Source organism: Nuphar pumila, chromosome 4, assembly GCF_984573655.1.
Source record: "Nuphar pumila chromosome 4, dmNupPumi1.hap1.1, whole genome shotgun sequence".
Lineage (NCBI taxonomy): Eukaryota > Viridiplantae > Streptophyta > Magnoliopsida > Nymphaeales > Nymphaeaceae > Nuphar > Nuphar pumila.
The window spans coordinates 22,711,088-22,738,672 of NC_143252.1; the positions used below are offsets into that span (position 1 = coordinate 22,711,088).

The 27,585-nt window shown below is 37.1% G+C and overlaps 1 protein-coding gene across 2 annotated transcripts in view; it reads left to right on the forward strand.

Annotated features, from left to right (window-relative positions):
* The window catches only part of EMB2771 (E3 ubiquitin ligase), a 164,509-nt gene that overhangs the window by 23,230 nt on the left and 113,694 nt on the right, over nt 1-27,585 (forward strand). For both annotated transcript variants that reach the window (XM_090002699.1, XM_090002700.1), the window contains exons 9-10: nt 3,539-3,709; nt 11,654-12,141. In XM_090002699.1, the coding sequence (XP_089858825.1) occupies nt 3,539-3,709; nt 11,654-12,141 (659 nt within the window). The remainder of the gene's footprint in view (nt 1-3,538; nt 3,710-11,653; nt 12,142-27,585) is intronic.

Consider the following 27,585-nt stretch of genomic DNA (forward strand, 5'->3'; position numbering starts at 1 on the left):
AGCAAGCGCATGTCACAGTTGAAAGATGGTTCTATGATGACTGTATTCCTTTTAATGTGACATTCATTTCATTTTCAGTCCCCAGTATTGGGCCAGGATACAAGATGCCTTCATATCATCCTTTAAGAGAAAATATTTTAGATGCTAATATGAAAGAAGTGAAGGCATATTGTGATGAGATGAGGCAATCATTGAGAGAGACAGGGTGTACCATCATGACAGATGGATGGACAGATAGAAAGTCGAGGACCTCGATAAATTTTCTTGGCTATTGCCCCCAAAGGTACCATATTTTTGAAATCAATTGATGTGTTTGGTACGCCGAAGACATCAAATGTATTGGTTAGAGCTTTTGATCGGGTTGTTGTAGAGGTTGATCCTCAAAATATTCTGCAATATATAACTAATAATGCAACAAATTATAGGTCAGCAGGTAAAAAATTTGCAAAAAAATTTTGGTCATTCTTTTGGACCACGTGTGTTGCCCATTGTATAGACCTCTTGCTTGAGGACATTGGCAGAATGGATGATGTACATCAGACAGTTGAATGCTGCCAAAAAATTACTAAATTTATTTATAATCATGCATGACTTTTGATCATAATGAGCAAGTATACTAGTGGTGTTGAGTTGATTCGTAGTGTAGTTACTAAATTTGATATGAATGTTTTGACAATTTAAAGTCTAGTAAAGAATAGAGCTGTACTAAATAAAGTATTTTCATCGTATGAGTGAAATGCATATCCCTATGCACAAGAAAGAAAGCCCAGATAAATTCTAGATATTATATTTAGAAGTGAATTATGGGATTCATGCATGAAGTTGTTGAAAGTAACTATACCTTTGGTGAAGGTGCTTCAATTGGTTAAAAGTGAAGACATATTGATTATGGGTTATCTCTATAGGGTCATGGATAAGACAAACAAAGCCATTGTAGATAATTTGAAGGAGAAGAAAAAATTGTACATAACTATATGAAACATCATGGATTATAGGTGGACTGACCAACTTCATCAACCTCTTCATGCTATAGCATATTATTTAAATTCTCCATTTAAATACTTCCCTATGTTTAAAATGGACAGGAAGTCAACAAGGGATTTTTGGATTGCATCGAAAGGTTGAACCCTGATTATAGCATTCAACATCAAATTCATAAGGAAATGAAAACTTATGATAATGCATTGTATGATATGGTGAGTTTTGCAATGGTGTGAAACCGTGCTACAATACGTCCAGATAATTTATTTTGTCTATTTCAATTTTAATTTCAAAGTGTTATTTATTTATGATGGTTTTTATGACTGTATATCTGTTATTGTCTTTTTGATTTCTTATTTTTTTGTTTCTTTTCAGACATGTGGTGGGCAAAGTTTTAAACTGATGTTTCAATTTTGAGAGCTTTTGCCATTCACATTCTTAGCTAAACTTGTAGTGCAAGTAAATGCGAAAGAGACTGGAGTGCCTTTGAGCAAATCCATACCATAAGAAAAAATGGATTGGAGCACAAAAGACTCAATGACCTCGTTTATGTTCGCTACAACTTACGGTTGAGACATGGGTTTATAAAATTATAAAGTTTATTTGTCATTTTCATTCAAAACCCAACTAATTTTAATTTTTTCATACCATATATTTATGCAAATAAAACAATTACCAGTAAGGAGACACAAAGAGCAATACGATCCTATCAGTTTGAAACATTTTGATGAATTGGATTTATGGGTTGAAAAAGAAGCAAAGACTCTTTTGAATAAAGAAGACATTCAATAGATTAACATGAAAGGAGCACAAGAGGTAGATGATGAAGACCCGATGTATCTTGAAGATGATGTGGATGTAGAAGGAGGAGGAGAAGAAAAAGATAATGATGAAGTAGAAGATAATTATGAATATTAAGGTTTTATGTAATATGTTTTAAAAAAACTTGGTATTTAACACTTAATTGTGGATAAACTTGGTTATTTTGTCTTTGTTTATATGATATGAAAGTATGAGTCTTGTGCCGTGTTCTTAATTACATGATATTTAATATTTTGCAATGTTTTTATGAGATATGCATGCATGCAATATTATCTATGATTCTATAGTAGTTGATGTTTGATGCGGTCTTATGTGGCTCATCGAGACATAAATGATGATTGTATTTTGTGCAATTCAACATTGTTTCATGTGATATGATTTTTTAGAATTTTTTCAAAATTTTTATGATTTTTTTTAGATTTTTTGGAAATGTTTTATTAAAAATTTATGATACGTTTACGATATGATACAGTGTAACTATATGCCCGATCGATAGGGGTTACGATACAACACATACAACCTTGATTTTAGGTGCCATTTTCATCATTTATTAACAAGCAAAGTAATGGCCCACCTCTTCCATGCATGCTTCATAGCTTTTTATTAATGCCATAAATGTTTTTCTTTCATTTGATGAGACCCAAAATAAAAGTTACATAGTTAGTCCCATATCGCTTCATGTCCCCTCTTTCTATAGAATCAACCTATGACAACATTTTTGGTGCTTAAATACTTTGAATTTTTGATAGATGCTGGCTTGAATTGTGTGGTAATGGTAACCTTAGCCATCTGGACCGTAGTTGTTTATTTTTCCAAAGGGCCCTTCATAATTTTCTTTCCTTCCACACCGGTCAGTAAAGAAGCTTCCTATGACAAGGACTTCATATGAAGCATACGGTCTATTATCTTTTGTTCAAGTAGCAATATGAATTGCCTTGTGTTGCAATAAGTGGGATGAAATCCACATAGGAAACACGTGTTACATTTTCCTTCCTCATGCTACATTTCTGGAGGTCAAATCTTGATTTCAACATAATATTAACTTAACCCATGTTCTAGACACATGCTGCATAAACAGATTTGCAGTGATGCACGGTTGGGTTATCACTTATCAACTTATGTCTGTACTACTTTATCCAATGATAATGTTGACCAATAAAAGATGTATATCATGTGTAAGCCTGTTAAAAGTGCCTTCTGATGATCTCAAGTTTGCTTATTTGATTATCCTTATGAATGCAAACCAAACAACAAATGGCAAAATGGATGAAGAGGTACATGGACAAAGCAGTGTAGCCATCCATGTTAGCCCAACAAGTCATAATTTTCATCAGTATATGATACTGAGGTAATTCTGTAACAGAAGTGTAAATAAGTATGCAAGATCATGGAGTTGGGAGTCCAGGGTATAAACCATGTAAACCACAAATTCTACTGCTATATGGAAGCAATATTCCAATAACTGATAAATGGATTAGTAAGAACTATTTTCACAGTTTCTCCATGTTGATAGTTGTACTGTAGGCATGTAGCAGTTTATTCTTCTTCTAAATTGTTGTTGCATGTGATCGCTTTATTATTCCATGGTTCGCTTTGGTTTTGTAGGTATCTTATGTGTTATCCATTGTTTTTTTTTTTCATTTTTGGTTTTCTACCTAAGTGGTTTATTTATTAACAATCTGTATTTTTTGTCTCTACTGACATTTAACATCTGTTTATGTTGCCATGATACCAGTCTGGAAGGCAATGTTTCTGCAAATATTTATTGCCAATGAATATTAAAAATGGAGTTGATTTTGGAGATCAAACATGTCTTGGACCAGCGACAGTTCGATTGAAATTCAAGGTTACAGGGTTAGCAGATGCTGTTGATGGGAGAGTTAATTTGATCCTTGAGAATGGCCAGGTATACCCTGTTCCTTCCAGTCTTTGAGTACTATTATGTGGTGCATGCATGGTGATGGGTCACTGGTTGTTCATTATGACCCACCAAGACACTGAAGACTTGTTAAATTTTAAGGTTAATAAAGTCACTGTCACATTTTCAAGATATATTACTAAACTGGCTTTTATTACTTTAGAAGATCTTGTTTGACTTTACTTCTCCCTCTAAATGGAGAGCTTATTTATCCCTAAAAATAACTCCACAAAATAAAAATATTATTTATTTTTTAAGGGTAATATTTTCAACACATAAGATGCTCCTTATTGCAGGATATGGGTGCAACATTGGGTGATCAAAACTGAACCAAAAACTGTCTACTTTCCCAATGTTTAGTCAATCCATCATGAGGAATGTGTTGGCTCTTGTTTGAAGAACGTTGTTGGCTCTTATTTGACAGAACGTTACAGTGAGGAGCACGAGGTAGAACATGAATATCTACTGGCTCTTGTTTGAAGAACGTTGTTGGCTCTTATTTGACAGAACGTTACAGTGAGGAGCACGAGGTAGAACATGAATATCTACTGCTTCCAGTCTCTCATTATGATTCTACCATGTGATAGATCTTTTAGTGGATTATCAGTGTTGGAGAAAAACGGACTATTCTGTATTTGGCAGTGTGACCCCTCATTCGTGAATGGGGATCTTTACATGAAAATGAAAGATTATTAGCTGATTCGTAAAGACAAGACCACTGATGCATGTCTTTGTACTTGCATGGGCAGAAGCAGTAAAAGAATATGAAACATAATTTGGCTATACAATTCATATGACACTCTCTCACACTTCTTGAACTCCAGAAGTTTCACTAGAAAGCATGGAGAACTTGGAAAGGAGAGAGCGAAAGTGCTGGGTTGGGGTAGATTTTGTAAAGAACACAGCAATATGATCCATTGAAAACATATGGTGTTCTAGCTACGTGCTCCCTGCAAATATGGTGACAGCCAATTGCTGCAAGTCTTGTCAGTAAATGCAGAGTGTGCAGTACGGATAAAGTCTCAAGGATTTTATCCTGGGAATATGTGTTCTTTAGTAGCCTGTAATCCTTGGCATGGCTGAACTAGGTTACCGCCATTGGGAGGCACTAATACTATGGCTGAAACAGGGTGGAATTGGAAGAAGGTTCAGAGTAGTGCAATATTTGGAATAAGAAGCAGCAGGATTTTTGAAAAAAATGGAGTTTGCTATATAAGGGATTCATTTTTGTACGCAATTCAGCCTTTTTGTTGGTGATAAATGGGCATGGTTAGATTTGATCTAAATTGGATCTCAGTTAGGGCCTTTTAGGAGTCAATCACCTTCTGTTTAGTTTTTCTTATTGCTTTGATTTTTTTTCGTAGTCAACTCAACAGTGTATTTTCTATTAAAGTTCATTTTTCCTCTAAAAAGAAAGAGCGGAAGTATTTAAAATTAAACATCGGTTAATTTCTGAAAAGAAACATCAGCTGAATTAAGAAAATTACAAAAAATAAAAATTGCATGATATTGTTCAGCTTTTTGTATTGGGGTAACATTGTAAGGAAATAGGTGGAAGTGTAACCCAAGAATGCACAATCTTTCACAAAGTCCAATAATGGACAAACACTATAGCATTCAAACAAGAAGTCAAGGCATGGCAAATACAAGGGAGATAACCCCATATTTATACACAAAAGGGACACATGAGAAACCAATGGGGGCTCCCACATGGAGTCGTTGGGAGCCCCCAACGGTCATATTTATGACCGTTGGGGCCCCCAATGACTCTATGTTGGGACCCCAATGCTTTAAACAAAAAAGGAGGAAAAGAAAATAAAAGAAAAAAATGCAAAAAGAAAGGAAAACATATTAAAAAAAAATGAATACGTGATAAATGATGAAAAGACTATTTTACCCCTATCGGGTATTACAAATGAATATTATATATATATATATATATATATATATATATATATATATATATTTAACACCCCCCTCAAACTTTATGGGGAAAGTTAACCCGAACGTTTGAAAATACAAAAAGAAACTTGGGAAGAAGTCCAAGTCTTCAAGGGAAATCTCCATCTTTATGGCATCTCAGAAAATTCTTGCAAATATAGGTCTTTAAAACGCCTTTATTGGTAATCATCCCCAAGCACCTTCATTGGTTATCTCCATGATGTACCGACAATGTCACTTCTTAAAGATCTTGAAACGAAAAAACTAACCAAAAGAAGACTAAGAACACAAAGAACAATATTCTGGCCCAAGAGTTGCAAAATAATATATTGTAAACCAAGAACAACTTTTTGAATCATTAAATATTAAGAAAGACAGGAGGAGCAACCCTCAAAGATGGAATTAAATCATAATCAAGTTATTTTTCAAGAAACCATAACATTGATCATAAGAAGATTTGATTACTTAAAGGACATATGATTCATTAAGAAGAGATAATCAATTATGCATAAAAATTATATTAAATGACATGATGGTCTTCCAAAAAACATATGAATCTCTCAAATAAATGTTTATTAAAGATACTTCAAACAAAATCCATAAAAGGGTATAAGTGAAATAGCACAATAAAAATAAGTAAATCTTTATTTATGGCAAAAATACTTAAGAAGCATTGAATATGCACCATGTGAAAATGTCTTCAAGACTAAAAGAACATCAAGTTCGGAAAATGACTTTAATGTGAAAATATCTTTAATAAAATCAAGTCCAAAGATGACTTGGTTAACCTACAAGAATTACAAAGATGCTAAGTGCACAAAGGCACAATGAAATACTCACAAAGGAGTACAAATGTAAGGCAGTCTTCAAAGAGACTATATGCCCAAGAACACTAAGTTCTTAACATGTAAAGTGTGTACAAAGCTATGTCACACAGACTCGGCTAGGGATGCGCCGCACCCGAGTGGACACGCCTTGACACGGGTGCGACTTCAGACACGGCCCAGACTCAGTCAACACCGAGTCGAGGCCGAGCCCGTCCTTGTTTTGGACTCGGTCAACATTGACCGAGTCCAAAAATGTCCATTTGTAGGGTGAAAAAACTAAAAAAATTGATTTTTATATTTTTTATTTAAAAAAATATATAAAAAAGGCTGTGTCACAGTGCACAGTCACAGACTGTGACTGTGTTGTGTCTTTGTATTTTTTTTTAAATATATATATATATATATATATATATATAGTCGAGTCCCCGTGTCCAAAAATTTTAAAATCGCGCCGCACCCGCACCTGCACCCGCACCCATGTGACATAGGTACAAAGGCACAAGAACACTGGGAACAAGTGTGCACAAAGGCACAAATAATATAGAATCTTTATTTAGAGAACTCAAAATCTTTAGAAAGAACTAATGAACTTTATGCATGCAATTAGAGATGTTTGTTGCATATAATTATGTGAATCATGCACATGAAACAATTAAATTTATTTGTGGACAACAAATAAAAAGATAACAACTTTTATCAAATATGAGTTAATTAAATTTATGCATACCATAATGTGGACACAATAATCAATTAAAAGCATAATTCACTCACCTATCCTACAGTGTTTTTAAGTATAGAGTATCAAATATACATATATATATATATATATATATATATGTTATCAATGAAATGCATGAATTTTATCGATAAACATTTTTCCATACAAGGAAGGAACAAGTAGTAACGATTTTTAAAAGATTCATTAAAGAATTTAAAAGATCCTATATGACAAAGGGAATGATATAAGCAAGTCAAAACTAATTTGCGGAAGATGACAAATTTAAAAGAATCCCATAATATCAAGAAATGGTATTTTGCAAACTTTAATAATGCAATGCAAGATGCATGAAATTATTTCAATCAATCATTTCTTATAGAATATAAGATGAGTTTGACAATTTTGAAAAAATTCTCAAACATTTGAACGAGTAAATTAGAGCATCGGTTTAACCATCACAAGCAATTACCTCCTAGTCTTCCAAACCTCAAATATCAAGTGTATCAGCGACTAGACCAAGAGCATAAACATGCCTTTAAAGGGCCGAAAAACACATACGAAGGTGTGTAAAAAATACCTCTAATGACACTTGAAACGAGTGTATCAACGACTAGAACACGAGCAGAAAGCCAACAATGGGGTAAAAATCACACACGAAAGTGTGAACAAATGTCTCTTGTCTACATATAGTGACACTCAAAATCAACTCTATCAGCTGTTAGAGCAAGAGTACAAAGCCAACAATGGGCTAAAAACCACACACGAAGGTATGAATCAACATCTCTTGTCTACATATAATGACACTTAAAAACAAGTGTATCGACTACTAGAGCAGGAGTATAAAACTAACAATGGGCTAAAAACCACACACGAAGGTGTGAATCAACATTTTTTGTCTACATATTTTTTGTCTACATATAGTAACACTTAAATAAGAGGCATAAATGGTGAAGACACATGAGGCAAGAAAGCTTGTAATGGAAACACTAATCCAATTTAAACAAATATCAATTTAGACTACATTTCAAAATGCCATGGTTTCAAGGAATAGATAACCATCACATATACACATAATTAAAAGTATCCATAATAAAGTCGATGGCCAAAGAACAAATGAGTGATACAACACACTCACAATCAGAGATCCCATAACTGTTAGAATCAAACCACAAGTTGACAATCTAAGATGACATAAAACGAAATGCACACAACTCACCCCAACAAATATCTTTGATTCAACAATAATAAGGCCAAGAAGATTGATACATCATATAGAAGTCTGTGATGGACAACAAAAATGCCAAAAAAAGGCAATGAATACTCACAAAAATCCTTTTCCAAATAAGTGAGTTCATAAAAGGAACCGATATGAAAAGATAATTTCAAATTGAAAAAACCAATAATGGTAGATGACCAATCTTAGAAAAAGTGCAATCATATGCATAACAATATGTCTCATGACAACCTTTTGAATAAACATGAATCATGCTTAACATAATCAATTCCGATCAAGGGGTAGATGCACTAGAGCACGTTATATGAAAAAGATCTAATAATTTTAAAGAGAAGACAAACAATATTATCTTAAAAGGAATTCTTTTAAATCAAAAGTCTATTACGAGACAAACGAAACATGTGATATATTAAAGAAATAATACATATAAAGTTTTTAGAAGAACCTTTTACAATCTCAAAAGTGGACATAATTACTATCGATCATAAATACTTGAAGTAATAAGATGATCCACTAACTCATAGCCACATAGGTTATATAGAAGCTATGAAATTATACCAAACATAATTCATAATGCAATCTAATTTTGTGTGACTATGGCACTTTTTTTTTAGAGAAAAAATGAGTTAACAAAAATGCATTCAAAGCATCTAATACAAGATTTACTTTCTATATAAAAGTCAAATCACAAATATCGAAGATCATTCTCAAGCATAATCAATCGAGAATGTTTTTCAAAGAATTAGTTTTGCATAATGAGAAAAATATCTTAAAGTTAACCATTCTATTGAGATATGCGGAAATACAAATTACAAGAGATAACACGAGGATTTCATAAAAAACCAAATATCACAAGCACATAAAGTGCGAAATACATAAAAACCCACTAAGGGTTAAATGCTAAAAAGCAAAGGAAGAATATTATTGAAGGAAAAATGAGAGAATCGTTGAAATCATATGAGTATATAAAGATATCCACGATATTAAAGAAAACATGATGACATAAGGTGTACTTCATACAAATTTCTAAAATTTTAAGGAAATCATAAAATTCATAATGATTACCAATAACTATTATGATAAAACCAAATACATATAACAAGGGAATTAGCAATATGAAAAGCATAATCTTTAAGATTTAAAGCAAAACCATATATTCTTGTAAAATATAATTAATATGCATGATTAAAACAACTATTTTATGGAGATATGCTTATGCACAAGATTTAATAATTTCTTTAAAGAACTATTCATTTTTAACATATTTAGCAAGAGGCTACTATATTTTAAATACATTTTCAAATGCATACCATAAATATTTAAAGTAGAGAATCCAAAGAAAATAGCAAAAGCATCCATATATATATAATAATCAAGAAAATAAGTGTTTTCTCATACACAATGCAGGAGATAAATATTACAAGAGACACCTTTTAAAAAGTATGCGATACATATTGGGTAAATTCTTTCTTTGAATCCAAACTTTGAGTGGCATGCTTTTCGAGGTGACCACTGTGATGAATCAACACACGAGCTATTCTTCTAGATACCAAGCTTTGATACCATGTAAGAAAATAGGCGGAAGTATAACCCAAGATTGCACAAGCATTCACAAAGTCCAAGATTGCACAAGCATTTACAAAGTCCAATAATGGACAAGCACTATGGCATTCAAACAAGAAGTCCACGTAGGGACAATATGAAAGCCTAAAAAGGCTATACAAGCATAAAAATAATGAAATATTTATTGGATGAAGCCTTGAAAGGCATGGCAAATACAAGGGGGATAACCCCATATTTATACACAAAAGGGGCACATGAGAGACCATTGGGGGCTCCCACATGGAGTCGTTGGGAGCCCCCAACGACTCTATGTTGGGACCCCCAATGCTTTAAACAAAAAAGGAGGAAAATAAAATAAAAGGAAAAAATACAAAAAGAAAGAAAAACATATTCAAAAGAATGAATATGCGAGAAATGGTGAAAAAACTATTTTGCCCCTATAGGGTATTGCAAATGAATTACATAATATATATATATATATATATATATATATATATATATATATATATATATATATAACAAACATAGGGCCATTATTTTATGTAAAATAATGAATAATCCCCTTTGCATGTAAGAAACAATGCTATGTGGAGAGTGCTTCAGTCTAGGCATTTCTGCATTTGGTATGTGGCAAAATGCTGGTCATTAGATGCTACTGGCGGTGGACCACAGTGAGTTTCTGAAGGACATTTTCTGTAGGGCAACCATAAACTTTAGTTTGCCATGCATAGGCCACTAGAGCCCTACATTCTTCATGTTGGACGCAAAAACGGAAAGGTTTTGGTCCATAAGATTTAGTAGATGGAATGGATTTAAAGACCAACTCATTATGATCAAATGTGGAACAAGACAACTCCTGAGGGGAGCGATTGTTTCCAAACACTGACTGCCAACATTCGTCCACAAAGCACCAATCTAATTTACATTGGACATTAAAATTGTCATTTCGATTATTGCTCCAGGTAAACATGCTGGAAATGTCCAGCACTTTTCAACATTCCATGCAGATGTTCAATATTTACAAATTATGGATACTTCTTTTCAAATTGAGCTTTAGGTTTTCATTCTTTTTTATTGTTCCTTGGAGGGATTCAAATCTGAATCTCTCAGGATAGTGTGACTTAAACCAGTTCAGCTATCTTATTTAGCCCCTTCATGGCTTTATTTTAACCATGTACACTTGACTTTTATACTCAGAAATTGCATTATTTGTTTGGTACACTCTCTTTGCGATTCAAATTGCAATGGCAAGTCCAGATTTTTAAGTGTAGACATGTATGTCAATTCATACCATATCAAATGTTGATGGTAAGATAAAATCACAAGCTATGCATATTCCAAACTGTTGTATTAAGTTCCTTTCGTAAAACAGGTCGATGGTCAAGTAGGTAAGATTCATCTATGCACTGGGCTTCAGGCAGGAGGCTTGGCTTGGTGGCTAAAAAGTGGCTTGAGCTCACTTGTTTAATAAATGATATAGGCTTGTTCCCTAAGCTGAAGTTCATTAAGAGGTCGATTAGCTTTATGTTTTTTATTAAAATACATGAACTATTTATATGTATAACTTAAAGAAAATGGCAACTGTATTGTATGGTGACCAAGCATCTTCCTGAAATAATATTAGGATAATTCTGTTATGTTTGTCTCAGATGCTTAGGTGCAACTTGCAAAGAAGACCTTCTTCGTCATTGGTGAATGACTGTATTACTGCACTGGCAGAAGGGCTTCACCCAACTTTCTACAGTCAGTTCGCTGTTATGCTATGGGGAGATGGTGATTCATCTTCTCTAGCTAAGGTTGATTCTCATATTGATTCCGACTGGGAGTCTTTTACCAATGTGATATTGGCAATGTGTAGAAAACTTGGTTTCCATTCATCAGAGGATTCAGACATGCCACATTCTTCATGGCAGTTTCTTACTCAAAGCCAGTACCACAGGAAGTATTCTAAAAGCAGCTTCTTCTCTGGATTTCCTTTTGGATCTGTACATGACCTAAGGGATTCCCAGTGCTGTGGGGCAAGCGTCCTTGCTGAACAGAACAGGGAGACATCATTCTGTGTACACTTCCTAACTGAGGCGTTGGATGCACTGCATGCGGTCTATGAGAATTATAAGCTTGACAATCTTCGAAAGAGGTATTTTATAGTAGACCATGTGATTGAGAAGTTGTTTATTTATAATGTGAGCTACTAGAGGATATATTTGTTCTCATATATGTTTTACAACAATAAGGGCATCCATGTGCAGAAGATTGGTAGTGCTGGTACATCACAAGGTCTATCAACTCTCTCTACATACATATATACATATGTCTGAATTTATGTTTGTTGTGTATATATAGTGAATTTTTTTCTGTTATATATGTATTTTATTTATGCCTGTAAAAATTCAAAACTGGAAATTACGATCCACATATGGGCCAATTTATGTCTTTCCACTTTTGGAAATGAGAGTATTATGTGGTTGTTTCTAATCCCTGGTTCAATATACAGAGTGAACTTTGATCATTAGCCAATGAACTGAATTAGTTCTGATTGTATTTTGGTTTTAATAATTAAGTTGGGGTTGCAGGCCCTTATGCATTGATGTAACATTACCTGCACATACAAGATACATCGTTACAGCTTGAATGTGAAATTGGAAGGTTATCCTTCCAGAACATGATATCACCTATCCTGGTGACCACTTGAAAGATTTGACATAACAAGGGATATCGGTCAACCCAACATGGCATGCACCGATCTCTACTAGTGGGAAATGCTTGCAGTTGCTGAACCCTTCATCTTCTACCTTCCAACTTCCTGCATATTGCCGCATAACATCTGTCGATGTTCAATCAGATATCAATTTTTGTACTTTCATTTCCAATATCTCTGGTAATAATCTCCAAAAGGAAAAGCTTCAGATAAATTAGATCCATGGCATGGCAAGCACCTCCAATAATGAATTTGCCATCTGAGCCACTAAGAGCGACCACAGCAGCTTTGGTCCCCTCCAAACAATGTGAGATGCAAAGGATGGTAGCAACTTTCTGTTAGAGGCCGGCCTCCTATCTCCAGCATTGGGGCCTCTATGATTGGTAATGATTATCTTTTTGTTGTCAGCCCAATTAATTTTTAGATTCATTTCGCTTTAAGCTTGCTCTATGGGCCTCCCTAACATTCTGGCATCCACTTTATCTTCCTGGAGAGTTTTATTGCTCCATGTCCAGGATTTCCATATGACAACATGGACAAGTAAACCTGCACATCTGTGTTAAAATACATGTAATTCATATATATATATATATATAATACCCGATAGGGGTATTTTTGTCATTTCACAAGTACCCGATAGGGGTACTTGTTTTTCTTATTTTATTTTTCTCTTTATTTTTGTAAATCATATTTTTTATTTTTTGTTTTTTTGCTCACACAAAAGGGGCCCCACCATGTAGTCGATGGGGCCCCCAACGACTACATGGGGAGCCCCCTAGGTGGCTCTCCTTTTAAGGCCTCTTGGCCCTCCCCCTCTCCTTCTCTTGTGTATAAATAGGGGTGAACCCCTCTTGTATTTCTCACTCTTGAGAGCTCTCTCTCTTTCAATAAGAGACATTTATATTTTTATGTTGTGTTGTCTCTTGTGGGTTTGGGTATTAGCCCTTGTTGTTTGTTCATTAGTGGATGTTGTAAGTGCCTAGTGCACTCTTTGCTTTTCCGCATATTTCATTACATGGTATCAGAGCCTTGTGTATGCTCTTCTTCTTAATATAGCTAGTTGTGTAGCTATATTTTTTTCTTGTTATATCTCTCTTCTTTTTATCCTCTTGTAAGTGATTATTATGGAATGAGAACAAAAGATTGATCTCTCCTTCAAGCTCAATGACTCCAACTACATGATGTGGGCCGCCGTCATGGAAAACAACCTCAGGGGGAAAAAGCTTTGGGGATATGTTATGGGCACTATTTCGGAACCGCAACTTCAACTAACTAAGATGGAAGGTGATTAAGAGAAAGCTCTTGAAGGAGATGCCCGCATGAAGGCCATTGAAGATCACCAATCTAAAATAGAAGATTGGGAAAGTAAGCATGCCAAGATTCTTGCTTGGTTCATGAACAATGTAGAGCTCAAGATTTGCGCCAACAATTCCAAATTTCGGATGGCAAATGAAGCATGGTTCTTCATGAAAGGTATGTTTACCCAAAAAGACCTTGCTCGTCAATTCTTTCTTCAAGAAAAAATCCGGACTATCAAGCAAGGAGAAATGAGTGTTAGGGACTACTTTAGCACTCTTGGCCCTCTATGGGATGAGCTATCTTTACTAGAACCAAAATGGGTTTCTAGTATAGATGTGGAATTAAGGAGAGAACAAATGAAAAAAGAACACTTTTTCCAATTTTTACATGGGCTTAGGCCCGAATATGAGCAAGTTAGATCCTCCCTCTTACATAGATCAAAGCCTCTTCCCTTGGAAGATGCCATAGCCGAAATATGCCAAGAAGAAACCCGTCTTGGCATGATTAAAGGAGGAGATGATGTCTTGGCCGTATCAAAACCCGACAACCACATGAAAACTTACAAACCTCCACATTTTGGAAGGCAAAATCACTATAATGGCAATTATAGAAAAGCCATTTGCCATCATTGTCAAGAACTGGGTCATATAAGACCTAATTGCCCTAAATTGATGAAGCACCGAAAAATAAGGTTGCTTCCGTTGAAGAAGCTACTCAAAAGAAAGAGGAAGCAATCAAAGGAAAAGACTCTTTTTCTCTTGCTCAACTATCGGAAGCACTACAAACTCTACTCAAGATTCCATCAACTTTGGGTGCCGCCGTAGCTTCCTCCTCTCCTCCAGGTATGTCGTCTTCGATCCTTGACTCTAGAGCTTCCTTTCATATGACCCCTCTTGAAAATGAGCTTTCCGATTTATGTAATAATTATAAAAACTCCTATGTTTCAACTGCCGATGGTACATCTTTACAAGTAAAAAGTTTTGGAACCTTAAACTTTTCAAAAGATTTCTTTGTGCCAAACGTGAGAGTTGTACCTCAACTTAATTTAAATCTCCTCTCTGTTGCTCAAATATGTGATCATGGATGTAAAATCTCCTTCTCAACTAAGGATTGCTCTATACAGGATCTCCGGTCCGGGAAGCTGATTGGGCAAGGCCATAGGAGGGGAGATCTCTATTACATGAGCAACTTGAAACTCCCCATTAACTCTTTTTGTAACCATGTCCAAGATAAAAATATTGATATTTGGCATCAAAGACTTGGACATCCAAGTTTCTAAAAAATGTACTCCTTTCCATTTGGAAAGAAATTTTGTAATGAGAAACATTTTGTTTGCAAGAATTGTATTTTTGGCAAAATGAAATCTACTCCTTTTCCAAACCGAACTTTTGTGTCCAAAAGACCTTTTGAGTTAGTCCATTCGGATGTTTGGGGTCCTTCTCCCGTCATGTCTAAAGGAGGGTACTCCTATTACGTCACTTTCATCGATGACTACACTAGGTATGTATGGATCTACTTTCTCAATTTAAAATCCGAAGTCTTTGACTTTTTCAAAAAATTTCATATGATAGTTAAAAATCAGTTTTCAAGTAATATTTCTACTCTTAGATCCGATTCGGGTGGAGAATATTTATCAAATGAATTTCAAAACTATTTAGAAGTAAATGGAATTTGTCATCAAAGATCGTGTCCTAGGACTCCCCAACAAAATGGCTTGGCCGAAAGAGAGCATAGACACATCATGGAAACCACTAGGACACTCCTTATTTCCAAAGAAATTCCAAAGAATTTTTGGGCCGAAGCGACCTTAACCTCAACTTACTTAATAAATAGAATGATATCTTCATCCTTACAAAATACATCTCCATACGAAAAACTATTTGAAAGAACACCCGACTTCAATAGATTAAGAGTCTTTGGATGTAAATGTTTTGTCCTTACTCATAAACGGGACAAATTATCTCATAAAGCTATTGAATGCGTTTTCTTGGGTTATGGAGAAAATCAAAAGGGTTTTAGATGTTTTGACTTGAAAAATAACAAACTCTATGTATCCAAAGATGTAACATTTTTGGAAAATGAAAATGGTTTTGTGAAAACTAAAGATATTGACGAAAGTGAATATACTTTTTTATTTGATCTTCTATCTCAAGAAGATGAGACTCCTCAAGAAGAGGAAATCTCTAATGTGTCTTTGAATGACCTAGAGGAAATTCCTCTTGATAATGTTATAGATGAGAATAATAGACCAATCCAAACATATGTTAGGCGTGGTCAACAATCTCAGATGAGCGCCTTAGAAAAATACTCTGAAGGATCCAACATAGAAGAAACCTCTTTAAGGAGATCCAGTCGGATCTCCAATCCTCCTAATAGGTTTGTTTCCTATGAGTCCCTAACTCCAAGATATAGAGCATGTCTAATTGCGTTGCATTCATTTCATGAACCCTCACACTATAATGAGGCCAAAGATATTCCCCAATGGGTTGAAGCCATGAACTTAGAGCTTAGTGCCCTTGAAAAAGCAAAAACTTGGGAAATAACTTCGTTACCCACTGGAAAGAAATCAATAGGATGTAGATGAGTCTTCAAAATTAAAACCAAGAGTGATGGTTCATTAGAACATTATAAAGCACAGTTAGTAGCTAAAGGATATGCTCAGGAATATGGAATAGATTATGAAGAAACCTTCGCACCTGTTGCTAGAATGACTAGTGTTAGGACTCTTATTGCTATTGCGTCAGTGCAAAATGGCCTATCTATCAACTCGTTGTTAAGAATGCATTTATAAATGGCGAATTAAATGAAGAAGTTTACATGGATCCCCCACCTGGAGTATGTATTGGTAAAAATAAGATTCTCAAACTTAAAAAGGCATTATATGGTTTAAAACAAGCCCCAAAGGCTTGGCATGATAGATTTAGTAATGTAATGACAAGTTTGAATTTTCGTTCATGTTATACTGACACTGCTTTGTTTGTGAAAAGTGCAGGGTCTTCAGTAGTTATTTTACTACTTTATGTTGATGATATGATCATCACAGGAAGTGATGAGCAAGGCATTAATGATATTAAAAAGGTTTTAAAAGAAAATTTTGATATGTCTGACCTTGGTTTCTTAAGATATTTTTTAGGAATTGAAGTGGCGTACTCTCCTCGAGGGTACATTCTCTCTCAGATGAAACTTGCTGCTGACATCTGGTCCAAATCTGGTATCTCCGATGATAAGAAGACAGAAACCCCAGAAGTCATCAATGCAAAATTAAGGTTGGAAGATGGAACACCTCTCGAGGATCCTACTCCCTACCGGCAACTTGTTGGGTCTCTAACCTACTTATCCATCACACGGTCAGACATTGCTCATGCCGTCCACTCTGTCAGTCAGTTTCAACATGCACCTACAACCGTGCACATGAGTGCAGTCTTAAGGATTGTCAGATATATCAAAAATACCATAACTAAGGGAGTTTTTCTTTCTTCTGCCTCGTCACTTGATTTAATTGCTTATACTGATGCAGATTGGGAAGGAAATCCCAATGACTGAGTCTCAACTACCGGATTTTGTGTTTTCTTAGGTGACTCTATGATTTCGTGGAGATGCAAGAAGCAACACAAAGTATCCTTGTCCTCGATAGAAGCAGAATATCGTGCTATGGCCACTACAACCATGGAACTTGTGTGGCTAAGAAGCCTCTTCAGTGATATGGGCATTGTCATCTCTACTCCTTCGAAGATGTGTTGCGACAACAAAAACGCAATTTATATTGCAAGCAATCACACCTTCCATGAGCGTAGTAAGCATATTGAGATGGACTGCCATTACGTTCGGGATGAATACCTAAGAGGAACTATAGCACTACCTTACGTCACATCAGAGTACCAGTTGGCGGACTTCTTCACTAAGGCTCTTGCGGCTCCTCGGTTTTTGTTTCTTCTTAACAAGCTTTCGGTTATATCCCCGTAAAGCTTGAGGGAGGGTGTTAAAATACATGTAATTCATATATATATATATATTTATATATATATATATAATACCCGATAGGGGTATTTTTGTCATTTCACAAGTACCCGATAGGGGTACCTGTTTTTCTTATTTTATTTTTCTCTTTATTTTTTGTAAATCATATTTTTTATTTTTTGTTTTTTTGCTCACACAAAAGGGGCCCCACCATGTAGTCGATGGGGTCCCCAACGGTCACATTTGTGACCGTTGGGGGCTCCCAACGACTACATGGGGAGCCCCCTAGGTGGCTCTCCTTTTAAGGCCTCTTGGCCCTCCCCCTCTCCTTCTCTTGTGTATAAATAGGGGTGAACCCCTCTTGTATTTCTCACTCTTGAGAGCTCTCTCTCTTTCAATAAGAGACATTTATATTTTTATGTTGTGTTGTCTCTTGTGGGTTTGGGTATTAGCCCTTGTTGTTTGTTCATTAGTGGATGTTGTAAGTGCCTAGTGCACTCTTTGCTTTTCCGCATATTTCATTACAATCTGTGCACCTATTTCCTGGTGATTTTGATGGAGAACAACCATTTAAATTATCTGCATAAGACGGAACTTGGAGGCCTCCGAGGATTTAGTTACAACAGACCATACATTGGATGCGATAGGGCCTGTAACAAACAGATGGTCAATACTCTTCTCCTTTTTGCACAAAGACAATGGTGGGTTAGCTGAATGCAGATGTCTTTAATAAATCTTGCATTAATGACTTGCTTCTTATTGCAAAGTACACAGACTATGCAGCTATAGGTAGTGCCATTTACAACATATATTTGTTCTCCATGTTATAGGCATGATGGGGTTCTAAATTTCTTTCCTGTTGCATAACTATTGTTCTTCCCCTTCCACAAAATGAAGTTGTCCTCGTCCATTGGCAAGAACTGCATGACATTCTTCCCAGGTTTCTCCCAGTAATCCTCGACCTCTCCATCTTTATAGATATTAACACAAGTGCAGATAGGGAGGTGAGTATGATCATACTTGGGGACCTGTTTCTTAGGATGTAGCTGCTTAAACAGGGGAACTCCAGTTCAAAGTTCATCTGAAATTTAGCTTCGTTCCCATTCCCAGCTTTTCACATCACGACACATTTTCACTTGTAGAAATTCTATGACCATTCTAATTCTTTCAAAGAGTAAGACCCTCTTAGTGTACTTCTAAGGAACCATAAGCACCATCAACTTCTCAATTGGGTATATTTGTATTGCATAAAGATAGACCATAATCTCTTCTTGCTAAGATTATCCATCATAATTGTAGCTAAGCTGGCATTGTTCATCTCAGAGTCTTTGAAAACCCAATCCCTCTTCTTCTGTGGGCCTACAAAGGATGTCACTATTTCACTAGATGTCCTTTTGTGGCCACCTCGCTCCAACTCCAAAGAATGTTCTTAAAGAGATCCTCAATGGCATGAATACTTTGCTAGGGAGGCTGGCCAGCACTAATTTTATCAGGATAAGCCTGCCATCTGGCCTTCCAGTTATGCGTTCATATAACTTTCTCTATAACAACAATAGAGCCCTGCTAGAGAGTGTCTTTCAGTAATTTAGAACAATCTCGAGCGATTTGGAGCTAACTAGATGTTTCTGGACACCTTTGTAATTTTTGGTTACAGTGGGGTATTTTAGTCATTTTCTTTAGAAGACCCAGTACCAGCTCCATTTCTCAACTATATATTCTTTTTGGTAATTGTGAAGCAGTGTAAATATCATCTCTAAAAATCAAGATAACATGTATATTATGTGCAATGTATAATCACAAAGCTCGTTCTCAGGATATTCTTCGCAAGGGAATATCTAGGGATATTTTGAAAAAGTATGTTTTTCTTGGAAAAACCTTGAGAAAATCTTGTCACGTGAAAAATAAAATATAAATTTTTTGTCATGATGCTAATTCTGTTGGAGACTTTGCAGGTTCAAGCAGAACCCATTTTGTGTGTATCCTAACAGGAGTCAAGCACAAAAAATATGACAGGACACACAAGATACATGGTTCCATATCAATACCTTAAGTCCACGATATTGGTCTCTCACACATGTTTTCAAATGAGGGAGAAACATGCTACTTTAATAGGGCCTGTTACTATATTTGATAGGGATCTCATTCCACCGTTCTTTCCTTGAGATCCTCCTTCATTAAAGGTGATTACAGGTCTGTCAACATTAGTTAATCACTGCATATGGACATTGATCACGTAACATTAGTTAATCACATGCATGTGAAAATTCAGTTCTAGCATGCACATAGCTGAAACCTTCATAATGGCAAAAATCTGAAGATATACAAAGGCAGCACATAATACAAAATATATATATATATATATATATATATATATATATATATATATATATATATATATTTGTTCCTACAGGGTTCACACTCAGCCGACCCAGTCGGCTGGGGTTACCAGCAAGCCCAGCTGACTAGGGTCAGCTGGGTCGGGTCGGGCTAACCCTACCAGGCCTGTTCCAGTCCTGCCCAAGGGCCGGACTGGGCCAATCAGGTCTCTGCCAAACCAGGCTGGCTGAGTCAGCCCAGTCGACCCTGTCGGCTGGGTCTGACAGCCCATGCACAAGCCCAATTCGGGCCTGTGTGCACATGCTGTCAGGGCATGCTGACAGCCCCCCTAAGAAAAAAAATATATTTTTTTTGTTTAACTCTCGCCCTTTTCTTTTTAAGGACATGACCCAGTCGGCTGAGTCTGTCAAACAGCCGAACCACCCAGCCGTCCCAGTCGGCTGGGGCTGACTGCCAACAGGCTCAGCCGACCGTGGGTTGGCTGGAGCCCAGCAGTCTACTAGACTGTTTCACTTTTTTTTTTGTTGAAAAAACAAAACAGTTGGCTGCACCAGCCGACTCAGTCGGCTGGGTCAGCCCTAGCCCAGCCAGCTCACTCGGCTTGGGCCGACTGCCCCACAGAAATGTATGTATGAAATTCCTTTTTTTTTCCTGAAACGATAAAAGAAAAAAAACAAAAAGTTCAGCCATGGAGAAAGAGATTCATGTATCTCTCCTTTGAAACTCATCACTAACACGCTTTCCATGGATTTTTATCCAAGATATTGCATAAAATCGAACCGGTATTCGATTTCTCACCTAGATTCAAAAGAGAAGACCCGTGTCTTTGCGTGGATCGAGAAAAAGAGCAAGGTTGATGGTGGAAAATCGTTGGATGATAGAAGAAGATGGCCTTCTTCTCCTCCTCCCTCCTTTCTTCCTCTCTTCCTCTTTCTCTCTCCTCTTTTCCCTCTTTTTCTTTCTCTTTTCCCTTTTCTCTCCTTTTTTTTGTATATTAAATGGGAGAGGGGGAACTCTCTTTCTCTTAGTTTCCTATTTTTTTTGAAATACTACCAAATGTTGACTTTTCAAAACAAAAACTTCCAATCCTTTTAAAACTCTTTCCTAACCTCTCTTAAGCTGGAATAAAGACTCTTTTAAAGAGTCCTACTCAACCCTAAAAATAAAATTTGGAATTAGTATTAATTAATTATTAATTAATTAAAATTATCTAAAAACTTTCAAAAATTATCAAATTAACCCCAAAGGCTTCTCAACCTTATAAAACCCCAAAATAAAGCTTTATATTCAATTTAAAGCTGGAAAATCGTGGGGATTGGATTTGGATCCGTATCAAAAAATCTAAACCCATATCCAAAACAAAAATGGATCAAGATCTGGATTAAATCCAGATTAAAGTGGGTCCTACATAAGATCCAAATCCATAATAATTCAGATCTTATGCATTGGATCCAATCCGATCCAACTCCGGATCTGTTTCGATAAACTGCTCAATTTTTAGAAAATATGATTTTCGGGCCAACCGGAACCCGAATTCAGGAAAGTAAAACACCGTTGCGCTTTGAATTCCGAGACGCATCCGACATATTATACGAATATCAAATTCTGAATTTCACCCAAAAATAACCTGAATTTCGCTCGAATTTTGCATGAATTTAAAGGTTGAAATTAAAACTCTTTCTCACGTTTCATTTGGCTCGCCTCGACCTTGTCGATGAGACCTGGGTCAAGCCTCGACTCAAAGACTTCAGTCTAAAAATTGAGCCTCAAACGATTTTTCTTCTCGACTTAGCCAAATTTTCGTCAAAATTATAAATGACTAAGTACTAAAATACGCAATATTACATCTCAACAGAACGGGGTGTCTGAAAGAAAGCATAGACATATAGTTGAAACAACTCTATCTATGTTGGTTGAGTTGAAGGTATGAGATGTTTTATGGACGGAGACATTCCACACAATAGTTTATTCCCCTCTCAATCTTGGAGGACACTAGCCATATTTATTGCTGCATAACAAACATCCCAAATACTCTATCATGCGTGCCTTTGGTAGTAAATGCTTTGTACATGTGCCTAGCTCCATGCATAATAAATTTACACCAAAGGCACAAGAGTGTCGGTTTGTTGGATATGATGATGACTATCTGTGATATATATGTTTTAACCTGGTGACTCAAAGACTTTTAATTTCTAGGCATGTTGTGTCTCACAATTGGAATTATTTTACCAGCAATAATGCAGATCATGAATCAGCCACCATTGTCTGGCCTAGTACTACTCCGCTGCAGGAAAATGACTCTCCCTGGGTGAGCAAAAAGGAGGATGACAGTTCAGCAGAAATGAGGATGGACAGGCAGAAAATTCAATTGCTTCCTCTAATCATTGTTATGATGGTTTATAAAATTTTCAGTTTTATCCTCATACTTATTCCAAGAGGAAACAATTCAGCATGCAATTAGCTGTTGAAAACCAGCACAAACAGTTAGAAGACAATCTGGATCAACTGCCTATAGTATGTTCTCAATCTGTTGCATAAGTCCCGCCAAGTGCAGAAATCATGCCAGCAAGCTCCCAAATGACGAAAATATCTGATAGATCAGAACTGATGTTCAAACTATGTCACATGGGTGCGGGTGCGGGGGTGCGGCACTTTCAAAAAACTTGGGTGCAGGAGTGCGGCAAAAATATAAAAAATTATATATATATATATATATATAAAGTCCAAAAGTTGGACATAAATGACCTTGGGTGCGTTGATTGCACCCAGGGTCAGGTTGACCGCATCGGGTGTGGGTGTGACACGGGTGCGGCACCTAGTTGGAGAATCCCTGTGACATATAGGGCAAAAAAAATTTTCTTGGCAATTTTTTTTAAGTCCAAAAAATGGACCAAAATGACCCTGGGTGCGTTGACCGCACCCAGGGTCGGGTTGACCGCACCCGGTGCCGCACCCGCACTCGCGTTGCGTCACGTCAACGCGGGTGCAGCACCCTGCTAGCCGAATCCCTGTGACATAGTGTTCAAAATGGTGGTGATCATCTGGGTAATGCGAGTACATCAAGTCAGTCGTTAGCTAATCAGCCAAGAAGAACCGCTCGAGCACATCATCTTCCATCTCGCTGGGTGAGTTAGGACACCTTTTCTGCATAGTTTCAGCTTTTTGCAGCAAGCAATGTTGTGAAAAGCGTTGAGGCGTAGCGAGGTGCTCAACCAAAAATTGAGGCAAGGCATAAGCCTTGAGGCGTAAAGTGTAAGTCTCAATTTTTTTTTTTGAAAACTAAAAAAAAACTATAAAAAATATTTAAAATTACAAATAAATAAAAAATGCTTATTGATGAAGCAACAACCAACAACAAATAAAAAATCTTAAATAAATACCGAAAAATATGAGATTAACATGTAAAAGTAACATTAATGCATCAACTTGATCTACGAAAGTGTCTAAGAAATAAAATATGCATTCAATAAAAAATTAACATTAACAACCAAATGCATAAAAAATTAACATTATCTAATCCAATAAATTGGATATGTTTAGAAAGCAGCCAAAAAACCCAACAAGGGCTTGACTTGTCTGGTAGGAGCAGCTAGTGCACGTCACCTTGTGTTGTGGTGTTGCATGTTAAAACCCAATGGTATAGTTGTATAACTAGTAGGGGTTAGTCACTTGCCTTTAAAAAAAATGTAGAGAGAGAGACGTACCTTCTTCTTCTTTGAGGGAGTTAGTTCGAAATTTTTTGGGGTTTTGGGGCTATTTAGCCCCAAAATTGAGTCAAATGAGGGCTTTGACCCTCAAATATAACTATGAGGCGTGCCTTGCCCTGAGGCGCACGCCTCATAGCGCACAAGGCATACGCCTCAGGACAGTTGCACCTCAAGGCAAAAGGGCCCTCACCTTGAGACGTGTTTTTAACAACACTGGCAACAAGTATATTGCAAGAAAGGGAAACCAAACATTGTCATGAAGCTAGCCAAAGCAAGCGATGGATTGAATCTATGAATGAAGCGATCACTTATTTTCATGAGTGTAATACATAGGAAGTGGTTCCTAGACCTCAGGACAAGAATGTGGTTGGGTCATGTTGGGTATACAAAATAATGTAAAAAGTTGATGGAAGTATAGAGCGCTTTAAAGCTCGCTTGGTGGCGAAGGGATATGCCCAGGAACATAGGTTAGTTTTTGATGAAACATTCAACCCCATGGTTAGAATGGATACTATCAAAGATTGTTTTCTCACTAGCAGTTTGTCATAATTGACATCTAAGCTAAATGGATGTGAAAAATGGGTTTCTCTGTTGAGACCTACAGGAAGGTTACATGGGGCACCCTCCAGAGGCTGACCCACATACCATTGTATTGAGACTAAATAAGGCAATATATGGGCTAAAACATGCCTCTCGTGCGTGGTTTGAACCTTGCAATGCAGTTCTATGTTCTCTTGGCTTTGTCAACAGTCAATGTGATAACTCATTTTCTTCGTGTGGAGGTTGATCGAACATTAGCTTCCATGATTTTGACACAATATAAGTATTCTCTTGATCTCCTTAATTGGTTTGGGATGGCTGTTTGCAAACCAGTGTCACGCCTATGGCAGTGAATACGAAGCAGGTAGATTTCTTTCTCGATGGTGAAGTTTTAAGTGAGCCTCAGGTATATCGCAGTCTAGTGGGAGCTTTGCAATATTTGACTTTTACTTGTCCTGACTTGGTTTTTGCCATGAACTAAGTCTTGCAATTCATGAATGCTCCAAAGAAGAGTCACATGGAAGTTGCAAAAAGGATCTTGAGGTACATCAAGGGTACAATCATCGATAGGCTGATTTATAGAATACCTACGGCTGAAATGCATTTAGATTTCTCTCTAACTGTGGTGGCTTATTTTGATGCAGATTGGGCAGGAGATCCGACTACTAGAAGGTCAGTTACTCGATATGGAGTAGTCTTGGGGCATCATCTTGTTTCATGGTCCAATCGAAAGCAACGAACTGTGGCCAGGTCTAGCACCGAGGCAGAATATAGGGCCATGGATGCAGTAACAACATAGGTTTTATAGATCCGACACTTGCTTATAGCGTTATACCAGCCTATTAGCCGATCACTATGGTTTTGTGACAACAAAAGCATGATTGCCATTGCTATAAATCCAGTTCAACATGGCAAAATGAAGCACGTAGAGCTGACCCAATATTTTCTGAGAGAGAAAGTTAAAAGTAAGGAGATTCAATCGATGTTTATCAAGGGAGATGTTCAAGTAGCAAAGCTATTCACCAAGCCTTTACCTAATTCAAGATATTTGGATCTTAAAGGCAAACTGGCCATGGTCATCTGCAACCCATATATAGTTTAAGGGGCATGTTAGAAGAGTCATTCTTGTATAATAATGGGCAATTATGTTAGTCGTATTTATTATATAAGGTTGGGTATTGTATTAATGTGTAAGTGGTATTTTTGTACTTCAAGTTATAACCTAATATATAATGAAAGGACGTCCCTAGAGGAGGTTACAATCCATATTCTCCCATCTCTCTATCGTTCTCCTTCTTTTCACTTTTGCATGGACTGCAAACAAATCCCAAGGTAAATTTTTGTTAGTAACTTGGAGAGCTCTTGGTGGAAATGTGATGCAGCCCACGTCGGAGGAGGAGTGAAAACAAAGGCCCACCGTGAATCGGTGTGGCTGAACCTCTTTATTAATCTCAAATAGTTTCAATAAACAATGGGGAAAACAAATAACAGTAAAGAATTTAAAAAAAAGACAAGATGCAGGTAATAAAGAATTAGAAAACGCAGGAAGAGAATGACGGCTGAAACTTTCCAATAGTCTGCCCCATGCAACCCTAGGAAGGGGCCTTTTAAAGGCTATTTACTGGACCCGGGTCGTGGGTCCAGACTTGGATCCGAACTGCGATCCGGGTCAGCTTCTATCTGCAGCTGATTCTGGGGCGTGCGAACTCCACCACGCCTGGCGTAGGTGCGCAGGGGTACCTCCCTGCGTCGTGGCTCCGTCCCTGCAAGTGAGTCATACACGCGGGGTCGTTCATCTGCCCTTTGTGGCGGATCGGGTGGCACGATGGGCCCAATCGAGTCCTGCCCTGCATCATTCTCCCCTGGTTGGGAAGAAGTCGGCTCTGTCGACTTGTTGTTGCCACAGTAAGCATATAGATCAGCCACGTTGAAAATAAGGGAAATATGCCAATCATCGGGCAACTCAAGGAGGTAGGCATTCGAACCCAATCGCTGAAGGATCCTAAAAGGGCCATACTTCTTAGGACTTAATTTGCTATAGGTGCCTACAGGAAAATGCTCTTGACGCAGATACACCCAGACGAGTTGACCGACTTGGAAATGGACATCACGACGACCCTGATCTACGAAAGCTTTGTAGGTCTCGTAGCTTTCAATAAATTTGGCCCGAACTTGTCTGTGAATGTCACGCATATATTCGACGGCATCAAAGGCATCCAGAGCTGGAGCTGAGAGATCTGACACAGGGGCTAGGTCAACGACATGGGTGACCGATCAACCATACACTACTTGGAACGGAGATTTACCAGTAGAACGATTAATGGAGTTGTTATATGCGAACTTGGCTTGGGGCAATACGAGATCCCAAGTTTTGACATTTTCCCCCACTAGGCTCCGTAACAAATTTCCTAAGGTGCGGTTCACAACTTCGGTTTGGCCATCTGTCTGGGGGTGATACGCACTACTGAACTGAAGCTTAGTCTTCAACATGGCCCATAACGATTTCCAAAAGTGGCTCGTAAAACGCGTGTCACGATCATAAGTGATTGTGTGAGGTAGTCCATGGAAACAGGCAACGTCCTTGAAATAATATGAGGCGACTAAAGAGGCATCGGTGGTTCGCTTACACGGTACAAAGATAGCCATTTTGGAGAACCAGTCAAAAACTACTAAAATTGAATCAAAACGACGTGGTGTGCGGGGAAGGCCCACGATAAAATCCATGGATACGTGCTCCCACGGCCGTTCATGAATGGGTAATGGAGTATACAGACCACTATTCTGACGATGACCCTTGGACACTTGACACATATGACAGCCTTGGATGAACTTGACAAGATCTTTGCACATATTGGGCCAAAAGTATCGTTCATCTAAGAGAGCGAACGTCTTATCATGCCCGAAATGCCCTGCTAACCCTCCTTCATGTAATTCAGAAATCAACTGAAGTCTAAGGGAGAAATCAGGCACACATAATTTGTTACCACGAAAGAGGTAACCATTATGAATACAAAAACGGGGGTCGAGGGTGTGATTTGAAGAG